The following is a 23,942-nucleotide window of genomic DNA, read 5'->3' on the forward strand; positions in this document are numbered from 1 at the left end:
CACCCCATACATCAGTTCATACACAAATCCGCCATTGATGAATTGAAAAGCATTAAGTAGAAACTGAAGTGATCCTTACTTGGTTCACAGCAGGTGGGATTTTGGCAGTGGAAAGGATGGTCTGGAGCTTCTTGCATGATAAATTGCTTACCCCTAAAGATTTGGTTAGGCCGAGATTTTGACATTCCTCCATTGCTTCCCACACAGAGTTTAGATCAAGAGGAACAATGTCTTCCTCCTTGAAAGGAAACTCATATTTTCCAGGCTTCGAGCTCATGGCCAGTGAAAAAGATACAGATCAAGATACTCCAGCTTCAAATTCCTATTCAAAATCAACAGACAATTAGCAAACCAATAGCAAGAATCATAGTGAAAACATCAATGGAACAAAGGGTTATCATTTATCGATACTCGAGCGTTTGCCGGAAAGCAGTGACGACACGGTCACGGTGAGCATCGCTGCACCAGAACTTGGAAGTGATGAAGAGTTCTCTCGGGACTTGATTAACCCCAGACGAAGAGCATCGGCTACTGCTTCACCTATAGGCTGCTCGGTCCGGTAGATCGCAGCCGTGTCGAAGTGGCGGTAACCGAGTCGGATGGCATCGATGATCGTGTGTTTCAGGGTGGCGTTGGAAGCACTGAAAGGGGATTAGCTGTGCAGAAGCCTAACAGGGGGATACGTTGATCGCCGGTTGAACCGAGAGGGAAGCTCGGGATGCTTTCGTTCTCCTTGGACTCCATTTTAGTTCCAACTTCCATGTCTATGAACAACTATAGTGTATATACTATATGTATACACACACAAACATATATGTGTGTGTATACATATATTAGAAGTTTCAATGAACTTCCATGGCTGTTCACATCATTTGCTTCATCTTTTACCTTCCCAAGTATCTACAGCCACAAGTAATGTGATTTTATTTATTAATTTATTTTTTCACATTTAGATTTTTTTTTTAAAAACAAATCATTGCCAAGTGGGTTTCACGTCTCACGTAGTACACTTTATTATTATTATTATTATTAAATATGTTAGACGTAATATTTAATTTTTCTTTCATTTTAGTATCATGTTAAAATTTAACGTTAAATTTAAAAAAAAAATTAAAAGTTTAAATACTAAAACATACTACAACTGACAGTTTAAGTACTGAACATGTTAAATTTTTAAAGACGAGTACTACAATGAAGCTAATAGTAAACTTTAAGTATGATTTGAAAAAAATTGAAAGTTTAAGTACTTAAAGCAAACAAAAACTCATAGTTTAGGTATTAAACACGTAACTTACCCTTAATCTTAAAACACTTTAATTTTACTTGTAATGTCGAGGTAAAATTAGAACACTTAAATAACTTATCAATAGAAGATTATATTTGTTTAACAAGAATCTAAAAGAAATAGTATGAGCTTCGAGTTGATTTGAGTTGCTCTTGGATAAGAATTTCAGATCTGGAAGAATTGTCACATTTGGTATGATCCTTCACTAAACCGAGCCACGCCAACTAGCATAACCGAAATGATCCGATCAAGCCTCGTAAAGCATTCCGACCTCGAGACGCTGCGGCAGCGGCACGCCGAGGGCAGGCAGTGCAGACCTACAGTTATTGTGCAACACTTCATAGAAGGCAAGCATTAATCTATCAAACAGGCTTGTGTTCTTGCCTACGTGAAACCTTGCTTTTCCTCGAACATGAATTACGCCTGCGATTTCAACCTCTCTCAGTTCGGAGATCTCTTCCCGACCCTGAGTAAGAACCGAAGGTAAACAACCGGAGCTGTTTTCGATATGCACTCGCAAGCTATCCATGACTCGACTAACAAAGTCGTCTCCTCCGAGGTTTACAGAATCCGCGTATCCGTATTGAATCACGCATGCGTAAACTCCTCTGAGGCCTAACTTCTTCACCACTATCCTCTCCTGTGGAGCAACTTTGGGAACCAGTAGATATCTAAGTGTTGTGAAAATAGTGACCTTATGAAGTGATCTCGTGTTTTTAATATAATGTCCGAGGATCGGAGTCAGTCCGTTCTGTATGTTCGAGTAAAAGAAACACAATCCAGGAACCCTTTGCACGCTCGGGTCCGATAATAGCACTCCTAATCTTCCCAGGTCGATCTTGTGAGTTAGTTCATACTCTACCTTCCTCTGTCTCCCGTAGTACCAACCGAACATGATGAAGGCGAGAATAATGGATATGGCAAATGGAATCCATCCGCCTTCGGGAATTTTAGTCAAAACCGCACTCACGTAGACGCCTTCCATCGTAAAAAAGACGACGAAGTACATCGCAACCAGTAACAGCGGCGTTCTCCATATGATTATCATGACCAGCGTCAACAATATAGTTGTGATGAGCATGACTAGACTAACAACGACACCTGAAGAAGCAAGATCTTATACATTAGCTTGTCTGTAAGAAAATGTTCAATCACTTGCTTAACCGGAAAATGCCGAAGGTTTATTTTACCGTACCAAAAGCGTTGCCGATCTCTTGTCCGTCTCCAAATACAAGTATAACCGCAACACAAAGAATCATGAGGATGTAATTGACTTCCGGAGAGTAGACTTCTCCCTCTTTATTGGAAGAGGTGTGCACAACCTTGACCCGAGGAAAGTAATCCAGCACGACAGATTGCTTGATGACAGAGAATGTGGCAGATATCAGTGACTGGCTTGCCACAACTGCAGCCGATGTGGCTATGATAAAGATCGGCCAGTAAATTGTTTTTGGTATAAACTTGTAAAATCCATCAATATGATCATCGGGGTTCCTAATCAAATAGGCTGTTTGTCCCGCGTATGTCAGAATCAACGACGGATATATTGTAAATAAGAAAGCTATCTGTTGGAAAGGAGCGAGAGAGCCATTTCAGGCATGGAAAAGGAAGCCTAAGAGGTCGTAAAAGTTGTGCACGTAACGTACCTGAATCGAACTTCGGTTAAAATGACCCAGGTCTGCAAATAATGCTTCAGAACCTATACAGTATTTAAAACAGATATAAGGGTATTATCTGCATCACATATGTTTCTATCACATAAATGATATGAAAGGGCAAGTCTTGTACAAATAAACATATGTGATAGAAGCGAACCAGTAACTTACTTATCAATAACGATATGGTAACTTAAGTATCAAGGAATTACCTGTGATGCAGAGAATGGTACCGCCAAGCATCAGCCAGCCTTCTTTTCCGTTTCTTCGAAAGAAATGGAAAATGTAGTGCGGCGATAAAGCCTTGAATATGCCGGGGTAGTGATGTATAATGCTATAGATTCCGACAAGTGGAGTGCTCAAGGTCCATGCGCCCATGATAGGGGAAAACAAAAAACTAACTCGGGAAGTTCCGAATTTCTGCAGAAGGAACAGAACAAAAAGAACCACTGCAGAAAGAGCTTCGACTAAAGCTGCAATTCAAAGATCAGCAACTCGTAAAGCTAGAGGACGAATGCTCGCGAATAAATTAATAAGAAAATCACGAAAGCTTGAATACTTACATTTGCTGACAGAAGGGAATGGTGCTCTAAGTCCATCCATTGCAGACAAAACTGTCAAAACATTTGCAAGTCAAGTACAAAATACTCAAATACTTACAAAGAAAATAAATCTGGAAACATACCTGAGATTGCCGGAGTAAGAATACCATCACCGATTAGCATACATGTGCCTAACATAGCAATGAAAAGCAACGCCCTTCTGGCGACCATGCTTCTTTCGAAAACTTTACTCACTTTTCCGGTTGTTGTCGTCCTCATAAGTACAAAACGTGAAGGACTTGAGTTTAAATCGGAACGTTTCGAAGGAAGTATTCCGATATTCATATGTCTACAAAGTAAAGAATACAAGGCAAAAGTTCCACCTGCATCCAAGCAGTTCTTTTGGCTAAATGAAGAATATTATGTGCACTAGTACTAAAACGAAATGCAAAATGAATCACACAAGCAGTACTCCAAATCCAACTGTTTTCAGGGCAAGCATGAACACATCCAAGAAACTAACAACAAGCATGCTTGACTATGAGAGCTTAAAACCCGGCAAGCGAAACGAGAACATCGAATTTGAAGCAACTACTCTCACAATCACAGAGATTCCAAAAATACAAATTTGTAACATGCATACCTTCACCCTGATCATCTGCCTTAAGAGCTATACAGGTATACTTGACAACACCAATGAGTGTAAGAGTCCAAAACATGATGCTATAGATCCCCAAGTAATCTTCTTCAGTTGGAGAATTCAAATGCATTGATGGATATACATACAATGGGGATGTCACAAGCCCTCCAAATACAACTCCTAGAGTCTTGTATGCAAGGAACAGAGTGTTCCATTTACTACTCTCCTGGTTTTTCACGAAAACTAAGTCAAAAGCATGCACAAATTTTCGTTTCGAATCCATTGGAATTCAAAACCCAAAGTTTTGAATCCAACCCAGAATCTGGAAGTTGGAAACGAGCAAGAAAAAAACTACCTTTTTATCGGAAGACCGAAGGACTTGTGTATCGGTGGTGTTGTCGTGAGGGAAGTGGAGCGAGTCGGAGTAATGACTCGTGGTTGAAGCGGAATCAATAACGAGTTCAGATAGAGCGGCGGCGGCCGGTGGCGCCGACTGTGTATCCATAACGTTAAACAACCTAGTTTTGGTGCTCTTGTTGTGTACCGGAATCCATGGACAATCCTACTGATTAAATATACAGAAGATTCAGGGCCACCGGCTATGGCGGGATTTGTGGATCCACCTTAGGGTAAACTACCCATAAGTCACTAAATTGTTGGAGCAATTCTATTTTGACTAAACTATGAATTGTATCAATTATATCATTAAATTAATAAAATAATTCTGATCAAATTATCAATTATTAACAAAATTATTGATACGATAATTAAGTAAATCTATATAATAACATATTTAACCCTTATTATTTATTCATTTTATCAATATATTTGAATTTAATAATTTATATATGCGATGTATGATTAGAAAGTGTCTAGGTGAGTCGAGGTTTTGAGCAACCCAACTTGTATTTAGGGAGATTTGATCTGACCTAACTCAAATTTTAAGGTGAAATCTACATCTAACCTGTTTTTATCAGTTTTACCCTTTTTAATATCTAAACTTTTAATTTTTTAAAATCAGATCTAAAATTTAATTTTTGTTCCATTTTAGTACACTACCGTTAAAATCTTTAGTTTTTGTTTCATTTTAGTAAGTCGTTCAAAATTTATCGTTAAGTTTTGAAAAAATTAAAAGTTTAGGTACTAAAACATATCAAAACAGATAGTTTAAGTACTAAATATGTTAAATTTTTAACGACAGAATACTAAAATGGGGATTGTCTCAGGAAAGGCGGGTTAATATATGGCTAATATACGGCAGTACCAGATACATTAAAATGTATTTAATAAATTCGGTTTAGCGGTACCTATTATGTTGACAACTAATAATGTTTTAGGTAGAAAATATGAAAAACTATTAAAAAATTTGGTAACCGGTAAACTTTGGTTATCGGTAAGTATCTATCCTTTTTATAAAAGTGTCCATACTTTTAACATATCAAGTAAATTTGACCGGTTTTGTCATAATGAATCTGGTTTTGTCATATTTTTACCTGTTATATTGTAAAGTATCTATCCTTTTTATAAAAGTGTCCATACTTATTTCACTGTGAAAATATATTTATTATTATCTTTGGTTAATATTGTTAAATTTAAATTCTAAATAATATTTTATAAAATATCAAAAAATCAAATAATTTTGTGTGTAAATGAAATTATTAAATTAATATTGTAGGTGGAAAACATGAAACACTATTAAAAAAATTGAAACATAAATTACATAACTTTAAAAAAAGTATATATCATTTTTATAAAAGTGTCCATACTTATTTCACTGTGGAAAACATATTTATTATTATCTTTGGTTAATATTGTTAAATTTAAATTTTAAATAATATTTTATAAAATATCAAATAATCAAATAATTTTTTGTGTAAATGAAATTATTAAATTAATATTGTAAGTGAAAAACATGAAATACTATTAAAAAAATTGAAACATAAATTACATAACTTTAAAAAAAGTATATATCATTTTTATAAAAGTGTCCATATGTATAAAAGTAAGTCTAAGTCATGAAGAAATATTAAAACGATATACCAGGTAAAAATATGATAAAACCAGTAACAAAATGATAAAACCGGTAAAACGTTACCGGATATATTGAAAGTGTCGATACTTTATATAAGGATCGACACTTTGTGAATTTAAAAGAGAAGCAGTTTTAGCGCTTATAATGTGTCGATACTTTAAAAAAATATATCGATCCACAACGATATAACATGTAAAAATATGATAAAACCGGTATCAAAATGATAAAACCGGTAAAATGATACCGGATATATTGAAAGTGTCGATACTTTCGTAAGTACGTGTAATAAATTATCGACACTTTCAAAGAAATAGGTAATTATCCTTTCGAAAGTATCGACACCTGACATAAAAGTATCGACACTTTTGTATTTGTATCGATTAAATATAAATAACATATCCGATCAAAATATAAGCTAAATCTCCTCTGAAAATAGATAGAACGAACGAGTTTTTGAAAGCGAAGCGTAATTGTTGCTGCATTTCAGAAGGCGTTTCTAAAGCGAAGTTTGTTTGTTTGTTGCTGCAGTCTAATCGAAAAGTATGTTGTCGAAACCCTAATTTTTTATTATTACAGTAATCGCGATAGGGTTTTTATGTGTTGTTTGGGGTTTTGGAGTAAAGAAGCATTTGGGAACGATTGCAGGTAGAAAGTGATATTCAAGGAAAAATATAAATGTCAATACTTTTATTAAATATTATAGGTAGAAAATGATATTATAGGATGTATAAATGTGCCGACACATTTTGGTGTGGCCATTCAAATTCTTTTGAAGAAAACCGTTTTACCACAAGAGTAGTTATCTATATTTGTATATTGAATAAAGTGTATGTAACAAAATAATTTGATTTGCGTAAACTGATATATGAAGGAAAAATGGAGTCAATGGGTTGGAAAATTGTTGGTGGAGCAGATGACTTTGAAATTGAGGCCGAGACTCGAAAGCAACCCAAGGGTGGATATATGTACTTCTAGTAAGTATCAATGTCCTTTTGTTATTATTGTTGAAATGGTAATTGGATTAAAGTATCGATAAACTTTAAATTGATTACAAATTTTAAATGTTGACAGTATGGCCGAATGCAAAAGGATGAAGGAAGATGGCACACAGAGCGGTTCTGTATGTAAAATGAAATTGACATTGAGTAGTATTTAGTGTTAATGTATTGATTAAGAAACGTTTATATTTTATATTAGGTGACAAAAGATGTGAGGTCCAAATGGAATTCAATGAGTGATGCTGAAAAGGAACCTTACATCACACAGTCAAGGAATGATAGTAAAGAATACAAAGAACGGAGGAAAGCACATGAAAATAAGGTATTCATTAAACTTGTAAATACGTTGATACAAAATATATAAGAACTATAACATTATATATTGTTAAAAAATGTAGGAAGTGTCGACAAGATGCAGCATTAAAAGGGTGAATTTATTAATTAAACACCTTAACGAGAAGGGTCAATTGAATGTGCTAGGAGAAATAGGTTTTGGATCATTGGTAGGAGTAAGGGATCGACCTATTCGGAGGGAATTGTGTCGATCCTTGATGGCGCAATTTGATGTCAGGCAATGTGTTGCTAAATATGGTGATTTTTCATTTCCTCTCGGGATCCCATGTGCTGCAGCCGTATTGGGGGTAGAAAATGAAGGCAAAAGTGTTGTAGAAGTCTGTCAGAGTAAGGACTGGAAAGCACTTGCCTCCAAATATGGTTTGAAGCATAAGGTGACATATGCTGAAATTGAAGAGGAAATAAAAAGTGGATCTTACGTTGGGGATGAGTTGAAGGCCAGAGTTCTATTATACCTTGTCGGTATATTTCTTTGTCCAACGGGTAATACGTCAACGAACAAAGAACATATGAAGCTCATTTGTGATGAAGGCTTGAAGGGTGAATTCAATTGGGCTGAATATATCCATTCGAGATTGATTGAATCAATAATCAACTTTAAAAAGGGCAGCCAGAGAAACCTCAAAGGGTGCATAGCAATCTTAGAGGTAAATGAGTTGAAGAACTTTTTTGTGTTTTTATATAAAAATATAAATTTTATTATAAATGCAGGTTGCACTGTTCGATTTTTGGTCGGGCTGTGAGGCAGTGCCGGCTTATGAAAGAACCGGAGTGGCACACATCCGTGCATGGGGGAAGGAAGAGGTGGTTAGAGTGATGGTGAAGTTGAAGTTGGATAGAGCGAAGAAGCAAGAAAGGGTAATAAATGTAATTAAATAATATTAAGAATATAATCAATGTCTTAATATTGTAATTTAATTTTGAAGGTTATTGGCAAGGATGTAGAGGAGGCAGTGGAGGCAGATGAGAAGAAAGGAGGGATGGTTGTATTGGGGGATGACGGTGAGTGGGACGACGGTGAGGGAAAACGTAGTAACTTCGATATTCTGATGTCTGAATTGGCTGATATCAAAAAAATCCAATTTGAAATCATGCAAAGACAATCAAGAGTCGAAGAGAAACTTGAGAGAGTCGAAGATACACTTGAGAGGCATAAGGGGGTAGTGGAAGGAAAAATAGATGGAGTGGTGAAAGAAGTAGAGGTGTTGAGGGGTGAAGTGGTGAAAGAAGTTGGGGTGTTAAGGGGTGATATTAAGATGGTGACGGGTGAAAATTTTGAGGGAGTGGTTAAGGAGGTTGTGGAATTGAGGAGTGAACTTACGAGGGTGAAGGGGGTGGTTAATAAATACTTGGATGAAGGAGATCAATTGAAGGGTGAAATAAACGAGATGAAGAGCTATGTAGAAAAAAAATATGATGAACTGAAAAAATATGAAGAAGAAAAGAGGGAGGAGGAAAAAGAAGAGATGGAAGAAGTGAGGAGGAAGGAAGTCAATGTTATTTATACACCGGAGAGTATTATAGCAGCAGATTTGGATTCGGAATGTCCTGCACCCCAGAAGAAGAAGCAGAAGGTAAGTTGAATAAAAGAAAACTTAATTTGATTTTTATTATGTTGTTGTGACAAAAATTTGTATGCAAAATTGTAGGTTGAAAAAGCGGATATTCCAAGCGGAATTGATGACATCGAAGCTGCAATTTGTGATTATTTATGGAATAGCGAGTTAGAATCGGAGTAAGTGAAATATATTGTTTTGTGAGTGATATTTAAATATTTCATGACAACATATTAATCCTAATGATTCGTACAGATATTCTGTAATCTCAATGGGAAATCAATTCGCTACTGTATACGACGTTGCAACGTTGAAGCCTACGGAATGGGTTGGCGGTGTGGTAAGTAGAAAGTAGAAAATGTTAAAACTTATTGAATATGTTCTGATTGTGTAATTAATTTTGTTAGGTTATCGATTTGCTCGCCTGGACCATATGCTACGATTCTCAAAAGTCACTCCGGAGGATTGGCTACCTTCCATACCTCTTAGCGGTGAGTTAAATTAATAAATATTGAAAAGTAGTGTTATAGACGGTAAATTAATAATGTTTGTTGCGTAATTACAGCAACAGGCGTTGGATGCCAACAACAAAGAAAGTGTTGAGAGTATTTCTACCTTCTGGGGTGTCATAGTGGATAACTATGTGAAATTCACCGACTGTGAGAAGGTAAGACACCATACCAATTGCAAATGATGTTTTCGGATATAGAATGTTGAATTTTGTCAAATTGGGTGTGAAATTTGTTGCAGATCATGATCACAATAAACTACCATAATTCACATTGGTATCTGTTGGTGTTGGATATGGTAGATCGTGTTGTAACAATATATGATAGTATGTTTACAACTGAAGCAGCTAAACAGAGAGTGAAGGATGCTAAGAGATTGGTATGTATGTATGTATGAAAGGACATTATGTAAATTATAATGCATAATTTTTTTGGTGCATAACTTCTTCTATTTTAATGCAGATTAAAATATTAGATTCTTATAATAAGAAACGCATTTGGGTTGAATCCTGTGGATCTCTAGGAAAGTATCCCTTGAAAAATTTCAAATTTGTGGAGCATAAGAAGAATAAGCAATTGAATGGGTATGAGATGTTATCACAAATAGAAAGCTTAATTTATGCAGTATTCATCATAATTGACATGTGTGGTTTTCAAATTTTGTAACAGACATGATTGCGGCATGTATGTGATGATGTGGATGGAATCGATCGGTTCTACAGGGGCAACTGGTGATTTTGTAAGTGGATAGAAAAATTCGTTTGTGGTAAAATTGTTAAAAGTCGTAGATTGAATGCTGTAGTTGACAATACTTAACGTTCTGACAATTTGAATATAGGTTGTTGGAGACTGGGATCGATCGCGAATATTAAACGATCTCGTAAGCCACAATCAAAATGAACGAAGACAGGAGATAACAAAAGCTGCAATATTACATAAGAATAACAAAAGGATGCAATGATGTAAATGTAGGGTTAATTTTGTATAAGATTTATAATTTTGTATACGATTTATATTTTTGTATGTGAATATAATTATAAATGAGATGAGAAAAGTTAGCAGTATGTTGTTGTACATGTTTCTTATACACATTAAGGGTCATGTTGATACTTTGAAGTAAAAGGCAAATTTACAATATGGCCAACAGGGTGCAACCATAAAGTGTCGATCCATATATAAAAAGTGTCAATCCCAAAAACATCGAAAACCAAAAGTATAATGTAATATGTAATTTTTCAATCTAACCGGTACAAGTTTACCCGTTTTATGAGAGAATATGTCTAAATAATGTGTCGACACTAATTTAGTTTGTGTCGATATTGTTGTTCCAGAATGAATGGAAAACAGGGTGCAACCATAAAGTGTCGATCCCAAAAACATCGAAAACCAAAAGTATAATGTAATATGTAATTTTTCAATCTAACCTGTACAAGTTTACCGGTTTTATGAGAGAATATGTCTAAATAATGTGTCGACACTAATTTAGTTTGTGTCGATATTTTTGTTCCATAATGAATGGAAAACATGGTGCACCCATAAAGTGTCGATCCATATATAAAAAGTGTCGATCCCAAAAACATTGAAAACCAAAAGTATAATGTAATATGTAATTTTTCAATCTAACCGGTACAAGTTTACCGGTTTTATGAGAGAATATGTCTAAATAATGTGTCGACACTAATTTAGTTTGTGTCGATATTTTTGTTCCAGAATGAATGGAAAACAGGGTGCAACCATAAAGTGTCGATCCATATATAAAAAGTGTCGATCCCAAAATCATCGAACCCAAAAGTATAATGTAATATGTAATTTTTCAATCTAACCGGTACAAGTTTACCGGTTTTATGAGAGAATATGTCTAAATAATGTGTCGACACTAATTTAGTTTGTGTCGATATTTTTGTTCCAGAATGAATGGAAAACAGGGTGCACCCATAAAGTGTCGATCCATATATAAAAAGTGTCGATCCCAAAATCATCGAAAACCAAAAGTATAATGTAATATGTAATTTTTCAATCTAACCAGTACACGTTTACCGGTTTTATGAGAGAATATGTCTAAATAATGTGTCGACACTAATTTAGTTTGTGTCGATATTTTTGTTCCATAATGAATGGAAAACAGGGTGCAACCATAAAGTGTCGATCCATATATAAAAAGTATCGATCCCAAAATCATCGAACCCAAAAGTATAATGTAATATGTAATTTTTCAATCTAACCAGTACAAGTTTACCGATTTTATGAGAGAATATGTCTAAATAATGTGTTGACACTAATTTAGTTTGTGTCGATATTTTTATTCCAGAATGAATGGAAAACAGGGTGCAACCATAAAGTATCGATCCATATATAAAAAGTGTCGATCCCAAAATCATCGAACCCAAAAGTATAATGTAATATGTAATTTTTCAATCTAACTGGTACAAGTATACCGGTTTTATGAGAGAATATGTCTAAATAATGTGTCGACACGTTTTAGTTTGTGTCGATACTAATTTAAATATCAAGTGTTTTTCCACCGTTTACTATATATAGTACTCTTAATCGAGAAACCCTAAACGTAAAGGCAAGCAGGCAGAAGATAACTCTTCCTCTTTCTTCTACTGTTATCATAAGTGACGATCAGATATTCAGGTAAATTTATCGATATTTTATGGGTTTGATTGATTTCTATATTGGAGTTTTTTTCCTGAATGTGTTTGTGTTCCATTGTAATAGCATCCAACCAAAATGGCTCCAAAACGTCAGCGTCAGAAGCGAGGTCTTTCTCAAAGCTCTTCTCAACCCAGTTCTTCTCAACCACCTCCTTCTGTAACAAACAATTCTTCTGAGGAAATCAGGTCATTCGAAACTCTGAACTTTAGATCCGACATGGAGAAACAAAGATGGCAGACGAGTTTTAAAGTAAGGAAGATTCGTCCTGAACGTGTCATTGACCTGGGTTTCTTGTTTGATGATAAATATGCATTTAGTTTTAAATCCACATTTACATCTTGGGGTTGGCTTGAATTCCTTGGTGTAGAACCAAGATATTATCCCAACCTAGTTAGAGTCTTCTACAACAATGCTTCCTTACAGCACGAGCCTAATAAGACTAATATAATAGGAATTAATACACATGTCATGGGGAAGGATATATATATATCTCCAGAAACTATTGCGGAGGGTTTAGGTGTAGCGAATACAGGGGATTCAGATGAAAATGGTGTAGATTGGTCTACAATTAAACGGGTTACTAGAAATAGCCCAATTCACCTCGATGTAGAGTCGAGAATGTTTCACAAAATGCTCACATGGTATATCCGGCCTAGTGGGGGAAAACATTCAACGCTTCGAGACAGCGATTATTGGTGGATAGCAAAGTATAAATCCAAAATGGCTCCAAACATTGCAAAACTCATATTTAATACAATTGTATATATGGTCACAAAGGGAGCAACAATTTCAACTACACTACCATATGGATGTGTCATCACCAATCTGTCAGATTCATCAACATTATGTACTTCATGCCATTCCTCGGTTGGCTTAACATTGTCTACATCAGTATTATCCATGGCAAAAATTTTGTTGTGCAAGTTCAGTGCTCCAGGAGTTGATGGAGATGTAAGCAAAGGTTCGTTTTGAACATGTTTCAGTCGTGCTGCTTTCAATAGGATGTGGCATTGGTAGTGGTAGTTAAAGGGTGGGTACAACATTAAATTTGCAGTACATATTTAGGTATGTACAATAACTACAAGTATATATTATCATTAAATTTAGGTATGTACAATAACTACATATTTAGGTATGTTTGTTAACTACATATTTAGGTATATACATCTTTTGAGTGAGTTTTAAGATATTAATTTAGTAATTATAGGCGTCTAATAATTTATTTTTTATGTTACGATATATATTATTATTAAATTAAAAATAATAAACATATATATTACATATTTATTATTATCTTTGGTTAATGTTGTTAAATTTAAATTATAAATATTATTTTATAAAATATCAAAACAATCAAATAATTTTTTGTGTAAATGAAATTATTAAATTAATATTGTAGGTGGAAAACATGAAACACTGTTAAAAAAATTGAAACATAAATTACATAACTTTTAAAAAAAGTATCGATCCTTTTTATAAAAAGTATGGACACTTTCAATATAATAGGTAAACATATGATGTAATAGGTAGCGCTTATATAATGTAATAGGTATCGTTTATATAATGTAATAGGTAGTGGTTATATTGTAAAGTATCTATCCTTTTTATAAAAGTGTCCATATTTTTTTCATTGTGGAAAACATTAATTTAAGGTTATCTTTTGAGTGAGTTTTAAGATATTAATTTAGTAATTATAGGCGTCTAATGATTTATTTTTTACGTTACGATATATATTATTATTAAATTACAAATTCTAAATATTATTTTATAAAATATCAAAACAATCAAATAATTTTTTGTGCAAATAAAATTATTAAATAAAATTACTTTATTCCAACCATGTGACAAGTGTGACAACTCCATCAACTCACAACTCAGCTTTGAACTCAATCAATATTGTCTTTTAGCTTGATGGTTCATAAAGCATGTTACTTGAACAGTATGAATCAATTATGCAATTTTCATGTTCAATTTAACACTGCATTTCAAATTCATTTCATATGTAATTGGAGTTTGAATTTAAATTTCAATTTGAGTTTGAATTTCAATATATATTTCGGCTCCACTATAAATATTAGCCCAAGCCAATATGCATGTTATCATTGATTATTCCTAATTTCCATTGTTTTTTTTTTCAACGTTTAAACGCGAGGGAAATCTCGACCATTGTATTTTTTGGTCAACTTTAAAGCGTCAGAAACGTTTCGGGCGTATGATCTGGGTGGTAAACAAATAGCAACTAAAATCATAAGTCCGAAATGCTTCTGAGTACCACCCAAATCATAAGTCCGAAATACTTCCGATGCTCATCAAAATCCAAAGCTCATATGGTGCCAAGCAAAAGGAAATCAAAATTCAAATCTCATATGATGCCAAGCAAAAGGAAATCAAAATCTACAACTTGAGTTTGAACATTGATATGATATGTTCAGTTGTTATCATGTTGGGATTTTCTCGTTTTTGATTGCTTGGATAGTTGTTCTCTTGCTTCTTCAAGTGTTCTTAAGGTTATCCTTTGAGTGAGTTTTAAGATATTAATTTAGTAATTATAGGCGTCTAATGATTTATTTTTTACGTTACGATATATATTATTATTAAATTAAAAATTCTAAATAATATTTTATAAAATATCAAATAATCAAATAATTTTTTATGCAAATAAAATTATTAAATTAATATTGTAGGCGGAAAACATGAAACACTATTAAAAAAAATTGAAACATAAATTACATAACTTTAAAAGAAGTATCGATCCTTTTTATAAAAAGTATGGACACTTTCAATATAATATAATGTAATAGGTAAATTTGTAATACTATCGGTATAAATATACCGATTTACTTATAAAATAGGTAAATATAAGCGCTACCTATTACATTATATAAACGTTACCTAGTATGTTATTGTACTTTATAATATTTCCGGTTAAATAATATAACATAACCGCTATAAATTTTAACCGATCAATTATTTAACCGATCACGCCATATATTAACCGTTTTTTAGGCGCCGCACCGCAGAACTACCCACTAAAATGAGATGAAAACAAAACATTAAACTGATAATTTAGCTACGCATAGTTTACCCTTTAAAGTATTATGCGTGTTGTCTTTTCATTCCTTAAAGCGACGAAACAACTTTATAACTGAAAATGAAGTTGGGGGGCCTCAAGCCCGTTAAAAGAAATTTTGTTATTTTTGGATAATAAATAAATTTTATATTAATTCAATTAGTTAAATTAAAGGTTAAAGTAGACAAATGGTCCCCGACTATAGGATATTACTTTATTAAGTCCTTTAACTATTAAAAGTTACAAAATGATCCATCAACTGTAGAGAGTTGCTTTGCTGAGTCACTCGACCATTAGAAGTTACAAAATGGTAACTCAATTATTCATTATATTCTAAACCCATCCTTTTCAGTTAAGAAATTAACGGTCATCTAAGTTTGACATTAACATGTTGACTGAGATATGATAGTCATTTGAGATTATGAGAACATGTTTTTATCATATCTCAATCAATAGGATGATGTATAGCTCAGTCTATCGGCAAATTTTAAACGAAAAAAGATGATTTTGGAACATAATGAATAGTCAGATGACCATTTAATTTTTAATAGTCAGATGACTCATTTTGTATTTTTTAATAGTCGGGAGACGTAATAAAATAATATCATATAGTTAAAGGACTGCTACTGTATTTTACCCTAAATTAAAATCATTTTTTTTCGTTTTAACCAAATTATGAATCAAAAGTTAATTTGGTTAATCGATCAAGTAATAAAATATTAGTTCGATTAACAATTAAAATTTTTTAAAATTCGATTAATTTTATTCAAAATTAGTTAGTTAACTAGAATAACTGAAGTAAATTAAAATACTAAATACTTGACATGTTTTATACATTATGTATATATTCTAAGCTCATACTCTTTAAGAATGAAAACTATGATTTTGTTTTTTGATTAATCTGGAGTAAGTACAAGGCAATATCAGTTAAAAAATAACTCTCAACCATTTATAACATTAAACACCCACACCCCTAGCGTTCTTGGTGCTCAAACCCGGGACATCAAGGAATAACGACAACTCCTTTACCACTGAGATCACTTGATTAACGCAACGAAAACTATAGTTGAAATATCAAATATTATACATATTACATATTAGATGAAGTAAGATCTTATACAAGAAAAATACAGTTAAAATACAATAAACACGAAAAATAATAATATGGATATAACATAATATATGAGTAAGTATATTAGGTCGATTAAACTCGAAACTTTGTTCAATGAGCTTTATCGAATCCCAATCATTTTTATTTTATTATGACGAGTCTAATTGTATTAGAACTAATGTAATTGATGACGTCATCGAAATTTAATGAAATCCACTTTACTATGGGTAGACGGACGAGTCTTATAAGGAAAGTACATCGAATATGTGGTTTAAGAGCTTTGGACAAGTAAACCTTTGACTGAAAATCAACGTGTCAAAATCAACGAGTTTTAATAGAAAATATATTTTATTAGATCGATTCATCTGGTCTAATATTTCTCAAGGAACTCGAATGTCAGCGTGACAATTTTCATTAAAAAATAATATATTTTTTAATTTAGGGTGTTTTTTTTCGTAGTTAAAAAGATCATGAAAATAGTCATGCTGAGGTGACGAGTTCGATTAAATTGAATAATTAGTTGTTGGCCAACGACATGATTTTGAACTGATGGAACTCGTCATGTAGGTATGACGAGCTCCAACGATCATTTTGCTAAATTTTCATTATAAATATGAGTTGAGTGAGTTGATAGAATATATATGAATATCAGATCAGGGAAGAATATTACGAATTTTTTTTTCTAACGGTCTGTTTGTGTCATTTTCTCGTACACCATTTAATGCACAATGACAAACAACTTTTAAATGCCCAGTCACTTTATATCATAAACTTTTCAGTAATATATTTGATAATTGAATGATGTTTATAACCATATTTAATAATCCATCATACTTTATCATAATTCATCACGACGACTTCCGTGATTTTTTTTTAATTCAGTGAAACTCATCACCTCAAAATGACTAGTTTCATGATTTTTTTTAACTACGAATAAAACAATCTAAATTAAAAAAATATCATTATTTTAATAGAATTCGTCACGTTGATATGATGAGTTCTTTGAGAAATATTAAAATATTAGACCAGACGAATCGATATAATAAAATATATTTTTCATTAAAATTCGCCATATCAACGTGAAGAGTTTCATAGACTCGTTAAGCTTTTAATTTATTTTAATAACCTCGTCGTTATGTACATTTTTCTTTAAAAATACCCACTTGTTGAATAACGTCTCCAAAGTGTCATGTATAACGCATAGTTCCTCACTAAGGACGGAACACATTCCTATGCTTCGGGCAAAACCAACCAGCCGTCCACCGTTCGAATCTCTCAGAGTCCTACCTGCTGCCGCCAATCCGGACGAGCAATCCATAGCTCCGTCAGCATTTCCTTTCACCCAACCGATCGGAGGTCTCTGCCAACTAGTTTGTTGCCTTTGGAGATGACGTTGCCCTTCCACGTTGACCCAATTAGCTATAATTTCATTCTTAAGCTTAAAGCTTTCAAATAGCAAGTTATCAGTCTACGAAATTCGGTTGGAGAAGAAGACTACACCTTCGCTGCCAAATCTGCCAACAGATTACAGCAAAAAGAACTTCCCAATGGCTATGATTTATGGAAAAATTACCTCGGTTCCTTAAATCGCAAGCATCCAGTCTCGAACCGGCATTGAGAATAATTCCTGTACTTTATCCTCAACAACTGGTCGGCGTCATATATTCCATGCATAAGTACAGCCTCGAAGAGCATGACTTACGTCTTCTATTTCATTGTGGCAGAGTTCACAAGTATTAGAAGAAGCCATATGTCTCTTTACTCTCTCCTCATTCGTTAAGAGTCTTCCATGAATAGCTACCCACAAGAAAGTATGAATTCTCTGCGGAATATTCAGCGACCAAATATCGCTCCAAGGAACTCCATCGTCAAGCGATGTCGGCGGCATTAGTTCTTTATACGCCGATTTAACTGTAAAACTGTGGTTCAGTTCCCACCTCCAACTTGGTTTATCTTCGCCAAACGTCAAATTGGGAGGACAAACAGCGACAAATTTAGTCCAAGTCTGCTCCGGAACAAGCTGTTTTAAACGGTTTAGGTCCCAACTACCGGATTCCGTAGGCAAAACTTTCGAGATAATGTTCTGGAAAAAATTAATTCACGAGATAAAACACTCCCAAGATTAATTGCTCAAATAAGGTGAAATTCACAGTGTTGGCCGTAGGTCGCAATGCCTTCCGGGCGACCTACTAGGTCGCCATGTCTTCCCGACGAGCTACAAGAGATTGCATGTGCCATGCACATCCCAACACGCTGGGCATCCGATGCCATCCGACCGAGGCCATCCGAGGCCATCCGAGAGCATCCGAGGCCATCCGACCGAGCTATGCGATGGCATCCGAGGGCAACCGAGCGAGCTATGCGAGGGAATCCGAGGGAAGCCGAGCGAGGGTAGGTCGCCCGGAGTGCATGACGACCTATGTGTTGGGACTTGCATGTGCCATGCAACACGTTCATTCTCTCTGTTTGAGCAAGGGTAGGTCGCCCGGAGTGCATGGCGACCTACGGCCAACACTGTGGATTTCACCCTATTTGATCAATTAATCTTGGGAGTGCATTAACTCGTGAATTAATTTCTTTCAGAACATTATCTCGAAAATTTTGCCGATTCCGTAACCAAAGAACTTACCAGAGTAACCGGCTGATCTACACCTATTAAGCTATGTTGAATCAGCGGACCTGTATCATCCAACCAAATATCCCTCCAAAAGTCTACTCTGTTGCCATTTCTAACTGACCAAAATATGCTTTGTTGAACATCCCCCAAATACATTTCAAACCATTCTAAAGCCGTGACCCTCTCCGTCTTCTAAGCATCATACTGCTATCCTCCGACCAGTTACACTTGCTTCGGATTACTTCAACCCACAGCTTATCAACTCCTTGAAATAATTGCATTCCAATCTTTAACAAAAAAGCTTTATTTTGACACTTCAAATCTTTGATCGCTAAGCCACCATTTTCTTTTAGAAGTTTAACTGTACTCCAATTAATCAAAGCAATCGGATTTGATCCCTCATTTGCATTCCATACAAAACGACGAATTAATTTCTTTCTCCAACGTGGTGCAAACCCCTCTTGGTAGCCAAGTGGACTGCATGGCAAATGTAGGGATAGCCTGTAATACGGCTTTCGCAAGGGTAATACGGCCTGCAAGTGACAACGTTTTTGCTGCCCACCCTGAAAGTCTTTGTTCTACTTTTTCGACAAGTTACCTGTAAGTTGCCTTAGTAACTCTGCTATGGAGCAAGGGAACTCCCAAGTATTTCCCGAAGTTTTCCACCACCTCAAACTTCTTGTGCTATAAGAATTCCTGGAGAAAAAAATTTGCGTCTTGGCTGCACTAACTTTGTGTCCTGAACAATCACAAAATCGTTTCATTACTTATCTAATAACCATAACTTGGTCCATTGAGGCCTCCGCAAAGAGAATGAGGTCATCCACAAAGAAAAGACGAGAAATCCCCATATCATTCCTCCAGAGGTGTATTTGTTTGATCTGTTTTAGTACTTAAACTTTTAATTTTTTTAAACCATACATAAAGTTTAGTTTTTGTTTCATTTTAGTGCTCCGCCATTAAAAACGTTGGTTTTATGTTTTATTTTAATATCCCGTTCAAAGTTTAACGTTAAGTTTTGAAAAAAATTGAAAGTTCATGTACTAAAATGAACCAAAACTGATAGTTTAGATATTAAACGCGTTACGTTTTTAGCGACGGGGTGCTAAAATAAAATGAAAACTAAACGTTAGATATGATTTTAAAAAATTGAAAGTTTAAATAATAAAATAGATCAAAACTGATAGTTTAGATACTAGATAAGTATATTACCCTTGCTAAAATCCTTGGAGGGTCCACATATTGGCATGCTTGTGCGGTCCATTGAAAATGTGCACCATTTCAGCAACACACAAGGGGGATAAGCACAAGATGAACTATTGATGAGAGTGATGTGGGGCAAAACCTTTTTCACTCTATGCAATTTCCATGCTCCGAGAAATGTCGGGACATTTGTGTCACCCAGGTTATATTTAGTACGTGAAATAACTGTTTGTGTTATTTTTCTTAGTAATATTTAAAGTTTAGGATCAAGAAAATCTGTTGAGCGATCTTAGTTGTAGAAGAGAATTTTGTTATCCCTATATACCTCGGGTTTAGACAAATGTATTTGTATGGGGGTATGTACGTATTTTGTTATTCCTATATACCTCGGGCTTAGACAATCTGTATGGTGAGTGTGTACATTGTTAATGACTAAGATTTGTACTGTTTTGCATGCATGAGAGAGAAGTTTATATTTAGAACAATTATTATTCATTAATATAATAAAAGGTGAACATGCACAAAAATAAACATGGTGAAGCAATTACCTCGAGAGATCTAACACTCGAGATAATTACATATATATATATATATATATATAGTATGAAGAACTGTCTTAATTAATGGGTGAATCACCCAATAATGCAGCAACAATACTTTATTTATCATAACTAAGTGAAACAACCCATTTTCCTCCTCCATGCGAGCTCTCTTACGGTACCGTGTACCCTGTAAATTATCAAAATTTTGAAAGTTAGCCTTGAGGTAATAATTCGATTAATGAAATGGATACCGATACTGATACAATGGTAACGTTTAAAGGTACTTACTTCCGCATTTTTTGCCGGCTTGCCTGTTCCGAATGTTGCATCGTTTGGGGATGGAAATAGCGACCCCAGGCATGATCCCGGCCTGCTTTGCCAATGGCGATAACAAGATGGCGCAAAGGCATCTCGGTGATGTCCGGATCAAGGCACCCACCTTGGCGCAGCATGCAGGCGGGACGTTAGCCCTCGCATTCCGAGACGCGCCCAAGCACGGGCTTAAACTCGCGGCGGCGGACCTGATCGGGGTCCTCCCACACGCGCCGCCGGCCGCACCGACATCTCGAACCAATGTATCGAAACTTACCAGAAACACGAACAGAATGACGAAGCAATAAGGTTTTGAGCTGAAAGCCATATCGAGTCTTTGTTTACGCTAGGCTGGATTCACTCTTGTTTCGACACCTGCATTTGACTGACCCAAGATAATGCATATTTATAAACATGTTAAGCCCGTGAGGTGGTGAAATTTGTGCTTAGTGCGGTGGTTGTGGGGAACTTACGTGGAAGAACTTGGTGGATTGTTCTTCCCCTTTGATTATTCAAGATGTAATGATATTTGGACCATTAGTTCTATGTTCCCATTGAAAGGATGTTACTCCCGAAGATTTTGGTTCATAATTCGAATGCTATTTCATTTTTATTCGATTCACCTCAGTGATTAAGAGATTTGTTGTTATCTTCTAAGGTTTCGAGTTCGAGCACCGTTTTTATAGAGATATGTGAGTTTTTTTTGCCCGGTAAAAATAAATTTAAATCTTATTAAAAATCTCTCTAGACCTAGACAAAGGAAAAGAATACTCTTAACTAGGTATGGATTGGGTTGAAATTCATCAAGTTTCATACTAATTTCTTATTTAAAACTTAATTAAATCATATTATTGAATAAAATATAATTTTTTTAATATTATATTTTATTTATAAATTTGGAATCCAAAATTTTACTTATAAATAATAATAAAAGACCTAATAAACATTAGGGTAGGTGGCAATGTGAACATGTGGGTGTAAAATATCAGTTAGTTTAATTTTCTGGCATGCTTTGAGACAAGTAATGATTTGCTCTACTATGATGGAAGTGTCTTCCAATTATATTATAACAAGAGGAAACGTGTACGTGGCATATATTTATTAACCATGAATCAAACTATTTGTAGATTATATGGAACATGGCCCTTTTAGCCGGAATCCGGATTTAGATTCGATTCAAATTCAATGAATTTTGATTTAATTTCAATTTTAAAAATTTATATTTGAGTCAAATTTTAGTAAGGATGACATCATGTCGAATTCAAGTTTAAGTTGAAAAAATTTGACTCGAGATAATAATATAATTATATTAATATATTAAGAGATGACAAAATTTTTGAGATAATGTTTTCGAATAAATTAATTCACGAGATAATGCACTCCCTAGATTAATTGCTCAAATAAGGTGAAATCCACAGTGTTGGCAGTAGGTCGCCATGCCATCCGGGCGACCTACTAGGTCGTCATTTCTTCCCGACGAGCTACGCCATGCACGTCCCAACACGCTGGGCATCCGAGGCCATCCGAGCGAGCTATGTGAGAACATCCGAGGTCATCCGACCGAGGACATCCGAGCGCATCCGACCGAGGCCATCCGAGGGGTAGGTCGCCATGCACGCTGGGCTAAGTAACAAATATTACCTACCTCGGTAATTAGGCTTTCATGCGATTATCTAAATTTCCTTAAGTAACAACGATTACATACATCGGTAATTAATCTTTTTAACTACGCTGAAATGGAGGTCGCCATGTGATCCTGGCGACCAAACTCGATATAGGTAATGAAGCAGCTCACCATAGCTCGTAGGGACGGCATGGCAACCTCCTTGATCGCGAGCCCCTGGCGATATATGTTCGAACTGTAGATTTCACCCTATCTCAACAAATAATTTCAGTTAGACCTTATTTCAACAAATAATTTTTTTCAAAACTCTACCGCAGCAAATCACCCATTAAGAGATAATTGTAAGATACCATTGTGACTATTTTTTTAATTAGAATCCTCTCCTCCCTCATCGGCCCCCGACAAACTAGTTTTCTTAAAGGGCGTAGCTTAACGGAGAATGTCATCATCAACAGGAAGTTGTTCACTCCATGTATTCAAGAAATCCAAAACAGGTTGGATGGCAATCAAGGTTGATTTACAAAAAGCTTTTGATCGTTTGTGATGGGACTTCATCGAAGGATACTCTCCTTGATGCGGGATTTCCGGATGACCTTATTCGTCTGATCATGCTTGGTGTTTCATCTTCAGAAATCCAAATCCAATGGAATGGATCATTGAGCCTATTGAGATTTCCAAAGAAATGAAGTAATACAGAAAATGTATCTCACTTTTTTTATTTTTCAGTTAGATCTATTTATATACATCTATTAGCTAAGCTGGCTTAACAGCCTTAACCGACTCTTAACAACTTGCTAACAGCCCTTAACCAACTAACCAACTCACACCTCAACAACACACGCCTATATTCACACACAATCACACTCATGCATTACAAATATTCCAATATTCTTCCTGCTCCTTCGACCCTCTCAACGGGGGAATACACGCAGTTGATCTCTGAAGACTTCAAATGCTCCCTTTGTCAGCGACTTGGTCAGCCCGTCTGCCACCTGATGGCACGCCGGAACATAGTTCACCTGAAGTTGTTTAGCTTCAACCTTCTCACGAACGAAATGCACGTCCATGTCAACATGTTTTGACTGAGCATGGTACACTGGATTCGTACTCAATGCAACAGCGCTAGTATTATCACACCAAATGACAGGTGTGATTCGATTTTTCACCCCCAACTCACCTAACAACGAGTTGATCCAAGTAACTTCAGAAGCTGCCTCAGCAACGCTTCGATATT

At 35.1% G+C, this 23,942-nt stretch overlaps 2 protein-coding genes and 1 pseudogene across 5 annotated transcripts in view; all 3 read right to left on the reverse strand.

Moving 5' to 3' along the window:
• The window catches only part of LOC120179533, a 1,287-nt pseudogene extending 510 nt beyond the window's left edge, over window positions 1–777 (reverse strand).
• Window positions 1–21,449, reverse strand: part of LOC120179538 (non-specific lipid-transfer protein 4-like) — a 24,626-nt gene extending 3,177 nt beyond the window's left edge. Inside the window, exons 1-3 of one of the 2 annotated variants that reach the window (XM_039185113.1) lie at window positions 21,061–21,449; window positions 20,939–20,959; window positions 2,678–2,680 (exon numbers count right to left, since the gene is read on the reverse strand). In XM_039185113.1, the coding sequence (XP_039041044.1) occupies window positions 20,943–20,959; window positions 21,061–21,412 (369 nt within the window). In that variant the 5' untranslated portion in view covers window positions 21,413–21,449 and the 3' untranslated portion in view covers window positions 2,678–2,680; window positions 20,939–20,942. Of the gene's footprint in view, window positions 1–2,677; window positions 2,681–20,854; window positions 20,960–21,060 lie in introns of those variants that run through there. The other variant, XM_039185112.1, reaches the window with a different exon arrangement.
• Window positions 1,323–4,644, reverse strand: LOC120179530 (probable potassium transporter 17). 3 transcript variants are annotated; one of them, XM_039185109.1, is made up of 9 exons: window positions 4,478–4,644; window positions 4,126–4,348; window positions 3,626–3,865; window positions 3,504–3,554; window positions 3,153–3,413; window positions 2,932–2,984; window positions 2,481–2,850; window positions 1,536–2,386; window positions 1,324–1,453 (listed from the first exon to the last, which is right to left on the reverse strand). In XM_039185109.1, exons 1-9 carry the CDS (start codon window positions 4,625–4,627, stop codon window positions 1,451–1,453), a joined length of 2,202 nt encoding a protein of 733 aa, XP_039041040.1. In that variant the 5' UTR covers window positions 4,628–4,644; the 3' UTR covers window positions 1,324–1,450. The 3 variants fall into 3 exon arrangements, with proteins under 3 accessions (XP_039041038.1, XP_039041040.1, XP_039041039.1); XM_039185108.1 differs by having other exon boundaries at window positions 1,324–1,450; window positions 1,533–2,386; XM_039185107.1 differs by having other exon boundaries at window positions 1,323–2,386.
• Window positions 21,450–23,942: the final 2,493 nt, after the last annotated feature.

This window comes from Hibiscus syriacus, unplaced genomic scaffold (genome assembly GCF_006381635.1).
Source record: "Hibiscus syriacus cultivar Baekdansim isolate YM2019G1 unplaced genomic scaffold, ASM638163v2 tig00112428_pilon, whole genome shotgun sequence".
NCBI classification, from domain to species: Eukaryota; Viridiplantae; Streptophyta; class Magnoliopsida; order Malvales; family Malvaceae; genus Hibiscus; species Hibiscus syriacus.

What these genes read in the sequence shown, in the direction of transcription:
- LOC120179530 (XM_039185107.1), bottom strand. Translation starts at nt 4,627, where the DNA reads ATGGATACACAGTCGGCGCCACCGGCCGCCGCCGCTCTATCTGAACTC. An exon ending in TCTTACTCCGGCAATCTCAG is followed by an intron (nt 3,555 to 3,625) that starts GTATGTTTCCAG and finishes ATGTTTTGACAG; the next exon opens with TTTTGTCTGCAATGGATGGA. An exon ending in TTAACCGAAGTTCGATTCAG is followed by an intron (nt 2,851 to 2,931) that starts GTACGTTACGTG and finishes CCTTTCCAACAG; the next exon opens with ATAGCTTTCTTATTTACAAT.